The 16,499-nt window shown below is 44.6% G+C and overlaps 1 protein-coding gene across 1 annotated transcript in view; it reads left to right on the forward strand.

Moving 5' to 3' along the window:
• Nucleotides 1-16,499, forward strand: part of Plbd1 (phospholipase B domain containing 1) — a 54,884-nt gene that overhangs the window by 19,097 nt on the left and 19,288 nt on the right. The window contains exons 3-6 of the mRNA XM_021165697.3: nt 258-341; nt 1,376-1,514; nt 7,022-7,162; nt 8,067-8,211. Of these exons, the coding sequence (XP_021021356.1) occupies nt 258-341; nt 1,376-1,514; nt 7,022-7,162; nt 8,067-8,211 (509 nt within the window). The remainder of the gene's footprint in view (nt 1-257; nt 342-1,375; nt 1,515-7,021; nt 7,163-8,066; nt 8,212-16,499) is intronic.

Consider the following 16,499-nt stretch of genomic DNA (forward strand, 5'->3'; position numbering starts at 1 on the left):
ACCACCACATCTGGCTTTTATGCTGGGAACCAAACTCAGGTTCTCTGGGAGAGCGGCGAGTGCTCTTAACTACAGACCCATCTCTCCAGCTCCCGGAAAGAGTTCTTCATGTTAAGCTGTGCATTTGTATGGTTTGAGTTTTAAAGCATGGTGGAGATTTGTGACTGGTGTGCATTCCAGTTAAGCTGAAAGTGTGAGTTACTGAAGTTGTGACATCCAGGAGACACTGGAAGGTGACTCTGTATCTGTCATTTCAGACACATGTACGACCACTTCACGAACCTGTACCCACAGCTGATCAAGAATCCTTCCATTGTGAAAAAAGTGCAAGACTTCATGGAGTATGTATGGAAACTCCCTTTCCTTGTAACCATGGCTACCCTTCCTGTTCCCATGGCTACCCTGCCATTTCCCCCCATACTGAGTCTTAGTCTGCCTCTTCAGGAGACCCTTTTACTTGGGGGTGGGAGGGGCGCACATTTTCTGTAATGGAATGAAGTTGGTTGGTAGCAACTTCAGCTCTCTTAGAGGTCAGGTTGGATATCACACTTCCAATGGCGGAAACAGAGAAGGCAAAGTCAAATCCCTAAAGCCTTCCACGTGGGTGCCCCCCTCTTTCTTTCTAGGCACCCCTTCTCCTTCTTCCATAAGTTGTTTCTGTGTCAAGAGCTTGGCAATTAACTCTAGCTCGAAGTTGGAGAATATCTAAATCCTTAACCTGACACGTGGAGAGACATAGAGAGTCTTACTACGTAGCCCAGAGTGACCTCAAATTCCAGCTAAGATCCTCTTGCCTCCGTGTCCATAGTACAGAAATTAACTACAAACACAGTTCTAAAGCCAGGCTTCTTAATGCTTTCTGGGGAACTTCTATTTTAGTTCGGTTTTCTGAAGAGTAAAATGTAAGTCTAATTAAGTTGCTGGCACAGCAGACTCATCTGGGAACCCAAGGGTTCTTGTGTGTTCTGCTGAATCAGGCATTAAACACTCCACTTGTGGATGGCTAGAGGTTCTCAGGAATCAGGGGAAACTATGGGGCTGTATCCCCAGACGTGTGCATTGGATCGTCTTAAGGATAGAGACAGCCTAAACAAGCCAGAAATAGCTTTTCTGGTTGAAAAATTGTGTCAAATCATTAAATCATCTCATAAAAACAAACAAAACAAAAACCCCAGAGAACTAAAAGAAGTAAAAATGAAAGAACTATAAAAAAAATAAATCTTTCTGGGAGCCTGGAGAGATGGCTCAGCAGTTAAGAGCACTTGTTGCTCCTGTAGATGACCTGGGTTCTGTTTCCAGCACCTACACGCTGGTTCACGACCATCCGTAACTCTAGCACCAGGGGATCTGTGGTAAAGTCTGATTTCTCCCCCAGGAAGCAAGAAATGTGGACTCGGCAAAACATCAAAGAGCAGAAGGATGACCCATTCTGGAGACACACCGGCTATGTGGTGACCCAGCTAGAAGGGCTGTATCTTGGAGCGCGGAAAAGGGCTTCAGAAGAGAAAATAAAGGTAGGCTTTTATAAGTTCCTCAGATTCTGTATGACCAGGATGATAAAACAAACTTCTTTTTTGATTCAAGATTAGGGATATAGCTTTGTGGCACAATAATTATCTAGCATATTCTGGGTTCTATCCCTTGTATCATAAACAAAACAAAATAAAATTTTCCTCATCTAATGATCATTCTCACAGAAATCCATTTAACTAAATCCAACCAGAGAAACAAGAAACGAACAAAAAAAACAAGCAAAGCATCCAGGACACATGACAACCTGGGTACATGGCCAGCCTGGGTACATGGCCAGCCTGGGTACATGGCCAGCCTGGGTACATGGCCAGCCTGGGTACATGGCCAGCCTGGGTACATGGCCAGCCTGGGTACATGGCCAGCCTGGGTACATGGCCAGCCTGGGTACATGGCCAGCCTGGGTACATGGCCAGCCTGGGTACATGGCCAGCCTGGGTACATGGTCAACCTGGGTACATGGTCAACCTGGGTACATGGTCAACCTGGGTACATGGCCAGCCTGGGCTACTTGGTCACGTCTAAGCCAACTATATCAACAGAGGAAACAGAAAGCACTCTAAGTTCATTGCAGATCAAAGTGGGACCAGAATATACATTCCTCACAGGCAAGCACTGTTTAATCTGTCGTGCTGTGACATCTAAGTGCCCGACACAAGGCTTTGGTACAGAACACAGTTTGTTTCTATGTTTTTTCCCGGTCTTTTCTAAACACAGGTCCTGCTGAAGTTAAGAGCCAGTTACCAATGTACAAGATTTTAAGCTCACTCAATGGGGGTTAGTGTTTCAGGTTATCTTGCTCCTTAAGGCAAAAATGTCTCAGTATATAAATTCTGATTGGTGGCAGTCACTTAAGCACAGATCTGTGCCTTCATTCTGGAAGGGAACTAACAAGCCTGAGGTGCCTAAGACAACCAGTTGACTGACACAGTTCTGAAAGTTACTAAGATAACCAGTTGACACAGTTCTGAAAGTTACTAAGATAACCAGTTGACACAGTTCTGAAAGTTACTAAGATAACCAGTTGACACAGTTCTGAAAGTTACTAAGATAACCAGTTGACACAGTTCTGAAAGTTACTAAGATAACCAGTTGACACAGTTCTGAAAGTTACTAAGATAACCAGTTGACACAGTTCTGAAAGTTACTAAGATAACCAGTTGACACAGTTCTGAAAGTTACTAAGATAACCAGTTGACACAGTTCTGAAAGTTACTAAGATAACCAGTTGACACAGTTCTGAAAGTTACTAAGATAACCAGTTGACACAGTTCTGAAAGTTACTAAGATAACCAGTTGACATAGTTCTGAAAGTTACTAAGATAACCAGTTGACACAGTTCTGAAAGTTACTAAGATAACCAGTTGACACAGTTCTGAAAGTTACTAAGATAACCAGTTGACACAGTTCTGAAAGTTACTAAGATAACCAGTTGACACAGTTCTGAAAGTTACTAAGATAACCAGTTGACACAGTTCTGAAAGTTAAGGCTATTTTGTTAAGGAAGGTAGTATATGGTGTGCATGTGTCTGTGTGTGTGCATGTATGTGTGTAGATGTACACATGTATACATTAGGCAAAATACTTGAAAAAATGTTCACCACAATGATGTCCATGATTCTTAATCTCAGGTGTTCTCCCCTCCGCTCATAAGTTAAAATTACAATTTACAAGCTGGGCACACACCTGAAACTCAAGCCCTTAGGAGTGGAGATGAGAGGCTCAAGAGTTCAAGGCCATTGTGTTGGCTAGTTTGAACTGTCAATACAACTAATGGCCATCAGGGAAGAGATTCCTGAGGGGCTTGAGGGGTTGTCAAGGGCAGGCCTGCCTGTGTGTGCAGGAGGGATTGTCTGGACTGTTAGTGGGGGTGGAAAACCCTGCTCTGAATATGGGTGGCACCATGTGATATGTTGTGCCCTGGCACTGTGTAAGAATGGAGAACGCTATCCGAGTAGCAAGCACACAGTGGGGATGCAAGCACACAGTGAGGATTCCTTTGTTCTCTTTGCTCTTTACTGTGGATGAGTCTTAACCTGGAACTTGTATGCCACATAAATCCTTTCCTTCCCTGGGTCGATTCTTGTCCACATATTTTATCACGTCGATAGAGATGAAACTAGAACATCGCTGCATGGTGAATCTGTAGCCAGCCTCGGGTAAATGAAACACTGTATGTGGAGTCATTTATGAGGTGGGCCTTAATTGAGAAAATGCCTCCATAAGATCAGGCTGTAGGCAAGCCTGCACTGCATTTTCTTAATCAGCAATTGATGAGGAGGTCCCAGCGCATTGTGGGTGGTACTGTCTCGGGATTGGTGGTTCTGGGTTCTATAAGAAAGCAGGCCAGGGAGAGAAGCCAGTAAGCAGCACCCCTCCATGGCCTCTGCTTCAGTTCCTGCTTCTAGGTTCCTACCCTGTGTAAACTTTTTGGTCATGATGTTTCATCACAGCAATAGAAACCCTATCTATAGGACACTATATAAAAATGAGAGAAAGGAAGAATAAGTAATTGGGGAGGAGAGGGAAGGAAGGAAGGAAGGAAGGAAGGAAGGAAGGAAGGAAGGAAGGAAGGAAGGAAGGAAGGAAGGGAGGGAGGGAGGGAGGGAGGGAGGGAGGGAGGGAGGGAGGAAGGAAGGAAGGAAGGAAGGAAGGAAGGAAGGAAGGAAGGAAGGAAGGAATTTTGAAACCATCCTGATAAATAGTTCCTCCGTAGTCTGGTGTTGACAGGCTGTGCAAAAAGAGGACCCTATTCTAAAACACTGGTTAGGATTTCTGTGCTTTGTATGAAAACCAGGTACTCCTGTGACCTCTGACCCAGAAATCTCCATTTAGTGTTGTCACAAGGACACACCAGCAGATACATAATAAGGGAGATGTGCAGAACTGGTGATTGTATGTCATGTATTATAGTAGAAGACTGAGACCTTCCAAATGCAGAGGGAGCCAAAGGAGTAGCGCCGATAAATCCAGGTCCGTCTGGGAACAGCCTTGGGAATTTGTAACTAACTATAAAAGACAGTGAGATGAGGAGAAATGTTTCTTTTTTTTTGTTTTGGGTTTGGGTTTTTTTTGGTTGGTTGGTTGGTTGGGTTTTTTTTTTTTTTTGGTTGTTGAGACAGGGTTTCTCTGTATAGTCCTGGCTGTCCTGGAATTCACTTTGTAGACCAGACTGGCCTCGAACTCAGAAATCCACCTGCCTCTGCCTCCCGAGTGCTGGGATTGAGAAATGTTTCTTGCATGCTGTCTTCTATCCAGATAATGTTGGACGGAAGGGTAGAGAGATATGTAGATGAGAGAGAGAGAGAGAGAGAGAGAGAGAGAGAATAGAGTTTCCTTTTTTCTGTTTTTGAGAATAAACAATGTCTATTGAGACTGTTAAAGGATAAAGTCTCTTGCTGCCAAATCTGATGATTTGGATTCAGTCACTATGTGGGCATAGTGACAGAGAGAACTGATGCCTACAAATTATTGTCTGACCTCCATATGTGCACCATGGCATTTGTGCACACAGACACACACACACATGCATGCTGCACACATATGTGCACACAAACATGCACACGTGCACACACCTTCCACCCACCAATACACAAAAATACAAAATATAATTTAAACATTTTTAAAAACTAGAACCCTAGCATTCTTCGGAGATGATGCAGCAGGTAAGAGCATGGGCCACTCTTGCAGGGCACCTGTAGTCAATTCGCAGCATTCACGATTACATTCACAACTGTAACTCCAGTACCCACTTCTGGCATCCTTGGATGCTGCATACATATAGTGCACAGCCATACATGCAGGCAAAACATCTATGCATATAGAATAAAAATAAATAAATTTAAAAATAAGAATAATTTTAGAAATCTAAACCTTGAAAACAATACCCATAAAAGAGAGGAAGAACAAAGGACGGAGCAGAGACAGCATTTCCTTTAACATTTTTTTTTTACTTTTTTGAGATAATAATTATATCATTTTCCCCTTCCCTGCCCCTCCATCCTTTCATGAACTCCTTGCTCTCAAATTTATGATTTTTTTTATTAACTGTTGTTACATACATACATGTATAGATGTAGATGATGATAATAGATAGATAGATAGATAGATAGATAGATAGATAGATAGATAATTCCTAAATACATAAGAGCAGGTGGCTCATTCTATATATGATACTTGTCTGTGTGTTTCAGGGCTGACCATTTGGAACTGGATAACGAACTGGTGGGCTTTTCTTGGGGTAGACTATCTCTCCCATTCTCAGCATTTCTTAGTCCCTAGAGTTCTTCAGTAGGGCTGAGGCTCCATAGTCACTCCCCTGCCCCTCCTGCCTTCTGTTCTTGCCATCCTTGTTCAACTCATGTTGTCGAGACTTGTAGGAGTAGCCTCCAACATTCATAGGAGGCAAACTATCACAGGAAAATCCCTGGTTTTCTGGGTCCCTTCATCTTTACATGCTTCTCCTGCCATGCTTCTCCCGCCGTGCTCCTCCCGCCGTGCTCCTCCGCCGTGCTCCTCCCGCCATGCTTCTCCTGCCGTGCTCCTCCCGCCGTGCTCCTCCCGCTGTGCTCCTCCTGCCGTGCTCCCCGAGCCTTAGGTGCGGGAGGTTTTATAAATGTATCCTTTGGGACTGGGCTCCAGAACTCTGCATTTTGATTGGTTGTGCTTTTTGAGTGGTCTCCATCTGTTGCAAAGAGACATTTCCTTGATGGTGGGTGAGGACTACACTTACCCGTGGGTATCAGGACAAATATCTAAACTTTTAGCAAAGTGGAGTAATCCTTCGTGTGTGGTGGTTCATCCATGGAATCTGCTCACGTGGGGGTGCTAAGGCAGGAGAGTTCCTGTGAGTTCCTCATCAACTTGGCTGCATAGTAGAATAATGTCTCAAGAGACATCAATAGAAAGAGACTGGAAAAGAGGCTCCTCTGAGAACAAAAAGAGAAGAAAATTTCTGTGGTGTTTTAAGTGAGAATGAACCCCGTAGGCTCATATATTTGAGTGCTTTGTCACAAACACTTGCGAGAACGGTTTAGGAAGGATTGGAGGTGTGGCTTTGTTGGAGGAGGTGTGTCACTGATGGGGGGGGGGTTCATGCGTAAGGATCAGATGTAGCTCCCAGTCACTGCCCCAGTGCTATGCCTTCCTGCCTGCCGCTGTGTTCTTCAATATGGTAATTACAGACTAAAACCCTCTGGAACCATGAAACGCAATAAGGTTACTGCCGCACCTCAGGAACCCCTGCAGAGGAACACCAACAGAAGCTCTGATTCTTGTCCTCCACGAGGAATTTCACTAGTAGATATCTGTCCCCACACAAACGTGCTAACACTGCTTCTCAATTATAAAAGCCAGAAAGTGAGTTTGTGAATTACAGTACCATGAAGTACCCCTGTCACACCGTATACCCCCCACAAAGCAGTAATTTCACGGAGCATGCACAACAGGGAAAGTTGACACCTGTCACAAGTGCTGTTGTGTCTTTTCACAGCCCATGACAATGTTCCAAATTCAGTTCCTGAACGCCGTTGGTGACCTGTTGGACCTTATTCCCTCCCTATCTCCCACAAAAAGCAGCAGCATGATGAAGTTTAAGATTTGGGAAATGGGCCACTGTTCGGCTCTTATTAAGGTGAGACCTGCAGCCCCGCCTTCTTCCTACCTACATGGACCTTTTTATTAACATGTATTGGCATATATTAATCATACACCCTAACAGATTTCACATTCTACTATATGTCTGTCACCCATGTATGGCTAACCCTTTCTTACTCCTGGCTGGATGTTATGGCACATGGATCCTCTATGGTAGAAGTTAAGAACTGGCAGGAGGCTCAGCGGTTAAGCGCACTGACTGCTCTTCCAGAAGTCTTAGAGATCTTACGCTCAATTCCCAGCAACCACATGGTGGCTCACAACCATCTGTAATGGGATCTGATGCCCTCTTCTGAAGAGAAAGACAATGAACTCATTATATATATGCAGAGAGAGAGAGAGAGAGAGAGAGAGAGAGAGAGAGAGAGAGGAGAGAGAGAGCTGGCAGAAACTTGGATAAAGTTCGATTCCTATCTTCTAGATTGTTCTGTTTCACACAGCAGAAGGACAGTCTGTGTTGTATACATTAAAGGTTAATTTTGGAGCCCTTGGCTATCTTTTCCAATAGTAAATAAAGCAGTAGTCTAGGAGTAGATCACTCATCGGGTAAAACACTCTTGCTGCCAAGCCTGATGATCTGAGCTTCAATCCCTGAGAACCACAGGGTGAAAGGAGAGAATTAGCTCCACAGATTATCCTCTGACCTCTACATGCAAACCATCGCACACTCACATCCACAGGAATGCATGCATACGTACATACATACATGCACATCCACACTCATACACGCTCACACACAGACACACAAATAAATGTAATTCTTTCTAAGAAGAGAGTACCACAAATATTTACCTAAGTTGCTATACCCCTGAATGCTTCCTGCATGTAATATGTAGAGAGCTACCATACGCCTGCGTTACTAACTATGATTCTGATGACAGGTCCTTCCTGGATTTGAAAACATCTATTTTGCCCACTCAAGCTGGTACACATATGCAGCCATGCTCAGGATCTATAAACATTGGGACTTCAACATCAAGGACAAATACACCCTCAGCAAACGGCTCTCTTTCAGCAGTTATCCAGGTAAGTAAACTTAGAGCAAGATCTGCGTAAACTTTTTCAAAATAAAACATCGGTAATCCGAAGTTAGCTGGAGGAGAAACAAGCTGTCTGCAGGTGGGGCACAGTCTGATTTTAGAGTCTCGTTTAACAGGATGACACAAAGCGGGTTTACAGAGTCGCCGAGCAGAAAGTGCTTTGCAAATGCCAGTAGATGCATCGGAATTTATCTCCGATGCCAACAGAGCACTTACGTCTCTGTTTCCCGGGCTGTGCGGTGCTAGCAGATGGACTTGGCAGGCCCTGCTTTCAGTAGCTCTGGTTCCCTCGTTCACAGTGCTGTGCCCACTTCTTCACCTGATGTGTGACAATTCATACTTTTGCTAATGGAGGATTGTATGTAGCCTTTTAGCCCTTGTACAGCAGTCGGGAGAGCCAGGAATCACAGATAATCAACTGTATCCCTGGACATGATAGGCTCCGTCTTAGCTACATTTCCCGTTGCTGCAACAAAACACCCTGACGGCTGAAGGGAGAGAGGGCTTCTCTTGGCTCGAAGTTAAGGGTGTGGAAATCCTAGAGACAAGAGCTTGAGGCAGCTGGTCACAAGTGTCCACAGACAGGAAGCAGAGAGAGATGGGTGCTCCTGTTAACCTCCCTTCTGTTTATCCAGTCCGTGACCCAAACCAGGAAGAAGGGCCACCTGCATTTAGGGTGGGTCTTCCCACCCCATTAGCCTAGTAAGACAGTCCTTCAAGGGCTTAACCAGAGGCTAACCTAATCTAGACAATCTCTCTCACAGGTGTAGCCAGACTTTGCAGGTATCTCCTGGGTGACTGGGTTTCCTATCAAATCGGTGATCAATATTAACCATAATAGCCGTAAACACTTAGCAAGCATAGGGAGGAGCCCAAAGAGGGAGGACACCCCAGTCGCTTGATGGGGAAGGCGATGCTGACAATGGCAGTGAACTGTGGCTGGGATTCAAACAGTAGGGAGGATGGGAGGTCTCAGAGAGGAGGGCTTGCAAAAGCCAATGCCTAAAGGAGACCTGTGGGGATTGACAGTGAACCAAGGGTGGTGACAGGGACATAGGGCAGAGGGACACAATTTTCCTGAACATTGGACTTGTTGAGAGGGGCAGCTGCGTAGCTCCCATTGACTGATGGGGGTGGGGCAGGAATGTGGAGCCAGTATTTCCAGAGCTAACTTCTTGAGAATAGAATATAGATTTAAGGCTAGGCACAGTGGCACATGCCTTTAGTCCCACCACTTGGGAGGCACAGGCAGGCAGGTCCTTGTGATTTTTGAGGCAAACTCAGACTAGGTAGAATTCCATGTCAGCTGGAACTACGGAATGAAACTTTGTGTCAGAAAGGCGGGGGAGGCGGGGGGGAGGAAGGAGGGAGGAAGGGAGGGAGGAAGGAAGGAAGGAGGGCGAGAGAGACAGAAAAGAAAGAAAAGCAGAAGGAAGGAAGGAGCTGATGGTGCAGCTTGGCTGGTAAAGGAGCCCGCTGGGAGCCTCAGGGCCTGAGTTTGACCCCCAGAACCTCATCCTAGAAGAGAATTAGTTTCTGTAAATTTTCCTATGACCTCTACATGTGTCCTATATACCATATGCTCCCACATACAATAAATAAATTCAAACATAATTTTAAATACTACATAGGGTCAGTGCTACTGTTATGGAGTGGAATGTAAATATCTGTTTTCTAATGGTCTTAGGCAACCCCAGTGAAAGGGTCATGTGATCCGCAAAGGGGTCGTTACTCACAGGGTTTGCACTTCTCTTCTATAATAAAGTTGTACAAAGGCCGCCTCCTTTAGAGGTTCCAGAGCTTTGGACAAGTATTCTCTTGAAGTGTCATCACTTATAGAGACACGTTTATGCAACTCAGTGGAAGGTAATAAATGTCCTGCAAAGCCAGGTTTGTCCTGTGAACAACCTCAGGGGGCAGGAGCATGCGAGGAACTGCCTATCACATAAAAGCAGGGCCCATTGGGTGAGCTGGCTGGAAATGGAGCTGAGAGTTCACGTTCTATAACACTGTCCATGCCTCCCTTCGCCCTCCCACCCACACGCTAGCTAAAGAAGTGAGATGGGACTTCCCTGAGAACAAGGTCAACAGGTGACCTTGGGAAATCAGACTTTTAGCACATGCTCTGTAATAAAACTTGTTCCAAATCATTTCACCAGTGTGACAGCTTGGACGTGAGCTTGCTGCAAAGAAGACAGTAAGGGACAGCTGAAGGAGTTTACACTCCTGTACCATGCAGCAGGTGGAAGTCCTAAAACTGTGCATGTGTGCGTGCGTGTGGGGGGGGGGAAGCTAGAGAAGACGTCCCAGGCAAAGAGATGGGTAGGAGGCTTATGCTATCCCAGCCAGTCTTGGCCAAGAGATCTAGAAATTTTCTAGAAAGCAATTTCTTCTATGCTAGACACAGGTCAGGAATAAGATGTCTGGCATACTCCACCTAGTTAGTCACAGGGTGATTGAAGGAGACTTCAGTCATTGTAAGGAAGGTCTTTCAAAGATGAAGAAGTATGTGTATGGGCAGGGTGAGACAGCCCAGAGCTCGGGTTCGTGTTGAGGTCAGCAGCACCTGGCTGGCACACCTTGCTATATCTTCTCAGGACGTTGCCTGGTAACCTCTAAAGGCCATCAGAACAACTTAATGAAGTAACTAGTAATTAATGGAATTACTACTTCAAGTGTTGGTGTTTATAATATTACATCTGAAGCTGGGCGCAGTGGTGCCTACCCGCAATCTTAGCACTGGGGAGGTGGAGGGAACAGGCTTAGGAGTTCAGGGCAGCACGGGCTATATTAGACCTTACCACAAAATGGCAGAACATTATCAACCAGGTCACTGTAAACACTGGATTCATAGCAATTGACTTGAGCACGTGTATTCATTTAAGTATATGGTTATGTAACTTCACACACAGTGTTAATTAGTTTTCCACCACTATAGTGAAATGCCTGGTCAGGCATAGTGGCACATATCTTTAATCCTAACACTCAAGAGGCAGAGATTGGCAGAGCTCTGTGAGTTCCAGGCCAGCTAGGGACTCTCTTTCTTAAAAATAGATGAATAGATAGATAGATAGATAGATAGATAGATAGATACATAAAAACATAGACACATAGATATATAGATACATAGATGAATAGATGATAGACAGACAGACGGGAAAAAATGAAATGCCTGATGTTCTATGAAGAATAAGTGGCTAACTTAGCATGTGCATTTGCGTGCTCACCAGCACAGCGTTGGCACATGCTTAGTTCTGAGCTACATTACGTGATGGGGTGAAGCCAGAGCACTGTCAAAGCCACTGCATCTCAACCCAGGAACAAGGAGGAGGGTGGAGGGCAGAGGGCAGAGGGAGTACAGCCCTTAGTCCTCCTCAAGAACAGTTAAGAGACCATGAGAAGCATTAGTCAGCTTGGCCTCAGTGGCAAGGCTCTCCTTTGAGTCCCCACCTCTCAAAGGTGCTACTGCCCCTAGTAACAATCATTAAGACTTCTAGACCCTAGACTATAGTGAAACTTGGGCATATAGTTTTAATTAAATTTATTCTTAAATAAGTTCTGATGGTACTGTAATCAAAATGAATTTTTAAATTCCTTCTTCCAATCGTACACTGCTCATGTGTGTGTGTGTGTGTGTGTGTGTGTTGGTCACTGCTACATAACAAAGAGCCCTAAAACCCAGCAGTGTAACACAATATTAGTCGTTCAGCATCTCATGGATTTTGTGGGCCAGCATCTCAGGTAGGTTCAGTGAGGAAAGTGTGTCTAGATGGTAGCCAGATGTCACAGAGACTGGGGGCCTGAGGGGCTGGACATGCAGGTGACAGAACTGAAGTTTGGGGTTCCCAAGGGCACTCACAGGCCTGGTGTGGCAGCTGACACTCCTTCCTCTCCACTCTAGACTCTCCTCAGGAGTGACTAAGTGTCTCCATGACAGGGTACTTGGTTCCTACCAAATCAGGGGACACTGGAGAACAAGCTGGTCTGCCTATTGTGACCTAACTCAGAGGTCACACGGCCACTTCCTCCACATTCCATTTATTAGAAGGGAGGGATTATGACCAGTATACACTAAAGGCAAACAATTAGAATTAACTAATTAGAATTAGATTAGAATCTAACTCTTGAAGCAAAAAACAAACAAAAAAAATGTGGAAAATTCAAGGCCACAACTGTACCCCACATTCAGGTGTCTGGAGTGAGGATTGTGCGTCTAAGGCCAACCTAGTGTACCTAGTGAGACTCTGTCTCCAAAACCAAAACAAACAAAGCACTCTGTAGATAGAGCTCTTACTATTTGATTATCTTTGAGGCAGGGTTTTATTATGTAGTCCGGCTGGCCTGACACTCACTGTGTACACCAGGCTGGCCTCAGACGCACCGAAATGCACCTTGCCGTCACTTCCAGAGTCCTGGAATGAAAAGGGGCCCCGCCCTGGTGTGGAGCACCTGGCCTCGGGTGATATTTGTCATTGTTACTTACTTCCCCGAGACCTTTCTGTATTCGTTGTAGACGCGGTGCTCTTGTGCTACATGCATGTGTAGAGACTAACTCTCGGGAATTAGTGCTCTCTTTCCATCGGGTGGGGCTGGAGATAGAACTCAGGTCTTCAGGCTTGGCGGCCAGTATCTTTACCTAACAACACAGCTCTGAGGTCCAGAGCTCCCTCCAGCCCTAGACTTCTCTAAATGACCTTTTATTTGTAGGACATTTTGTAGATTCCTTGGGATTTTTTTTTTCTATCCATAAGTGACTGTCATCTCTGGATGAAATTTTCCCCTCCTGTCCTTTATGTACCTTTGATGCCCTCCCTCCCGTGGTTATCTGGGTGAGACCTTGGGGTAGATGCAGACTAGGTAGATGAAAACCTTCACCTGCCTCCTGCTGTCAGGACAAAGATGCGGGTTTCCTACTAGCTATGGGCGGTTTGTGGTGGTAACTAAAATCCTTTCCCTCCCACTGTGCTGGGGGATTTTGTCAAGAATGCTTTGTATTTATCTTACCAAATCCTTTCTCAGCACCTATTGGGAGGAGCATATGACTTTTACTTTTTACAAACATTGATTGATTGATTGATGCCTATTGATTTTCTGACATTAAGCCAGTTTAACATTCCTAGGTTAATCCTAATCATGGTTCATTATTCAAAATAACAGGACTTTCTATGCCCACCAAGTCCGGAATAACAGCACAGAGACTTATATTTATTATGAATGCTTAAGCTCGTTCCTATCTAGCTCTTATAACTTATTAATCTACATTCTATTCTATGTCCTGCCACTTGGTTTTGCTACCTCTAAATCTCTTGTCCCAACCTGCTTCTTCCTCCACACTGAACTGGCGAATTCTCCCACACCTGACTCCCTCCCAGAGTTCCCATCTCTGCCAGAAGTCCCGCCCATTCTCTCCTCCTTTGCTGCAGGCCATCTGATTTCTAATAAACCAATCAGAAAGTGAGAGAGGGAGTGTTTACAAAATATGATGCAGCTGTAAAAGACACAGAGCATTTAAATGATACAAAGACAGTCTTCACACAGTGCACAATAGTATTATCTCAACAATTCAATTTGGTTTTTTAATTCCAAATTACCAGTGCATTGTTACACGGGCTTTTGTTTTGTATATCTAAGATAGAGATACTGCTGTGTTTTCCCTTTGAGATAATAGTGTTAGCAGCAGGGTAAGCAGGCCCTGAACTAAAACCGTCCTTCGTCTTAAATGTTGTAAAGGGGCTTCTAAGGGCTGGTGTGATTTTCTCAGTGAAGTCACCGAGGCATGGAAGAGTTCTGGAACATTCTCAGCAATTGAGTTCCTTTCACTGATAGACGCTCTAGTGGTCTAATTCTTGAATCTGTGTCTTTTAAGGAGTTTTTTTTTTTCTCCTGTTCTAAGGGTTTTTTTTTAATGAAAGTTAAATGTGTCCCCTGGTATTTTGTCATCTGTAGGACGGGTGATGGTGTTCATGGTCCTTCTTGTTGTTTTTTTTCCCCCAAGAGCCAAACCTGTTCTATTAATTTGTTTCCTATTTTTTGTCCATTTCCTATTCTTTGTTTCCATTTTATTATTTTTTTCCTTCTACTTACTTTACAAGCTTAGATAGCTGATTTTGATCTATCAAGAGCACATAAAACTATAGACTATCCACGATGTGCTTTTGAAGGACTCTGAGAGGAGCCCCTCGCTCAGGCCTCAGGACAATAGTGGACACCCAAGAACTCACGATAGACCGAGCTTGTTGCAAACCACATGAGGCTTTATTCGGGGGAAAGCCAGAGCTCTGGGGATGACTCATATCCCACGCAGGGGTAGAGGAGTCGACCTGGAGGGGAAAGAGGTCCCAGTTTTTATAGGCCCTCAGGGGAGAAAGGAGAAGGAGGAGAGTAGGGGATTTCCAGATCTAAACAATGTCTATTCTCAAGAAATGGGTATAGGAGGGGTACAAGGAAAGAGTCTGGTGCAGGTGTAGCAACTCAGGATTGACCGGGCTGTGGTTGCTGGGGAGATTTTCTGACTCTTTCTCAGCAACCAATATCACAATCACCTGGCAATGGACTTCATCAGCGGGCACACACATGGATTCAAGGAACGGTCAAAACATTGGCAGACACACGGGTTCAAGGAGTGGCCAGAGCATTGTGCACCTCTATTTTTCTAAATCAGTGAAGCTAGTTCTGCTAACACTGACGTCTATCTTGCCAATTTCAGGGCTTCTGTGTCCTTTTACATTCTGTCAGGATCTTTCACTTTCACAGTCCTGTTTGACCCATAGAGTTAAGATGATATATTTGGTCTTAAGCCTGCCACCTTGATACTTAGTTTCTTTATTTCATCTGTCTTGTATCTATTTTGATATTTAGTTTCTTTATATCATCTGTCTTCTTTCTCTGTTTCTCTTTATAAGCATTTTAACACAATGGGGCTGGAGAGACGGCTCAGAGGTTGAGAGCACTTGCTCTCACACTTCACTTCAGGTTAATATTTAATTATATGTATAAAAACACAGGTAGGGATGGGGATGTAGTTCAGTTGGCTACATGCCTGAAAGCTTTAGGTTCAATCCCACAAAACTGGATTTGGTGACTTCTGCGGATAACACTAGTCCTTAGAGGGAGAAGGCTCAGAAGTTCAAGACCATGCTCTGCCTTCTTACTGCTCTTACATACAGCCTGGTAACTGGATGAAGTCTCACTCCCAGGATCTCAGTTCACCTTAATTACTTCTCTTTTGACCCTGTCTCCATACACAGGCAGCATCTAAGACAGGAAGTCTCAGGGCTCCAGACTTTTAGTTTTAGGGATCACAGCCTACGGTGTAATGGGCAGTGAGGACCCTGAGGGAGGGAAGCCTCGTTCTCGTGCTTAGTCAGCGCTGGGCCACTGTCCTGGGCCACCGCTGTCCGCTTTCTAGCCCCTTCATAGCAATTCTGATTAGAAATAGCATGGAAGTCCACACCTCTAATGCCAGCATCCAGGAGGCAGAGGCCGACAGATCCATCTCTGTGAGTTCAAGGCCAGCTTGGTCTACAGAGTGATTTCCAGGAGAGCTAGAGCTACGTAGTAAGACCTTGTCTCAATAAAAAGAAAAAAGAAAAAGAAACAAGAAAGGGGTGGGGCCTAGACCTGCCAAGCACTGTGAGAAGTAGGCCACATTCAAGGCTTAAATTAATTGCTAATAAAGCTTGTTTGTGTTCTGTTATATAGTAAAAAGGAAAAGAAAAAAAAATTTTTTCTTTACAATTCCCTACTATGTGCCTGGCTCTGTGACCTGTTAACATTTGTCTTTTTTTTTTTTTTTTAAGATTTATTTATTTATATATAATTACACTGTAGCTGTCTTCAGACACACCAGAAGAGGGAGTCAGATCTCATTACAGATGGTTGTGAGCCACCATGTGGTTGCTGGGATTTGAACTCCGGACCTTCGGAAGAGCAGTCGGGTGCTCTTACCCACTGAGCCATCTCACCAGCCCAACATTTGTGTTATACAGAGTAAAAGTAGGTCATTTAATTTCTACCAAACAATCAAAAATAATCAATGGTATTTTATTTTGATTCCTTAAAGACGGAAATCGGTTGAGAGAAGTTAACTACTCTATCCAGTCAGATCAAAGCCGTACAACCACACTGAGTCCCGGGTTTGAACACAGTATATCTGACTTTGCTCTTTCCTGATATGGCTCTGTTTGCACTGAACAGAAATAGCTCCAAGGGAAGAAACCATGAACTCAGCCTGGGGTCGCGAGGAGCTTTTGCTTGCCAAAGCTGGAACGCATT

The sequence above is a fragment of the Mus caroli genome, unplaced genomic scaffold (genome assembly GCF_978045245.1).
Source record: "Mus caroli unplaced genomic scaffold, Mus_caroli_1 scaffold_7, whole genome shotgun sequence".
NCBI classification, from domain to species: domain Eukaryota; kingdom Metazoa; phylum Chordata; class Mammalia; order Rodentia; family Muridae; genus Mus; species Mus caroli.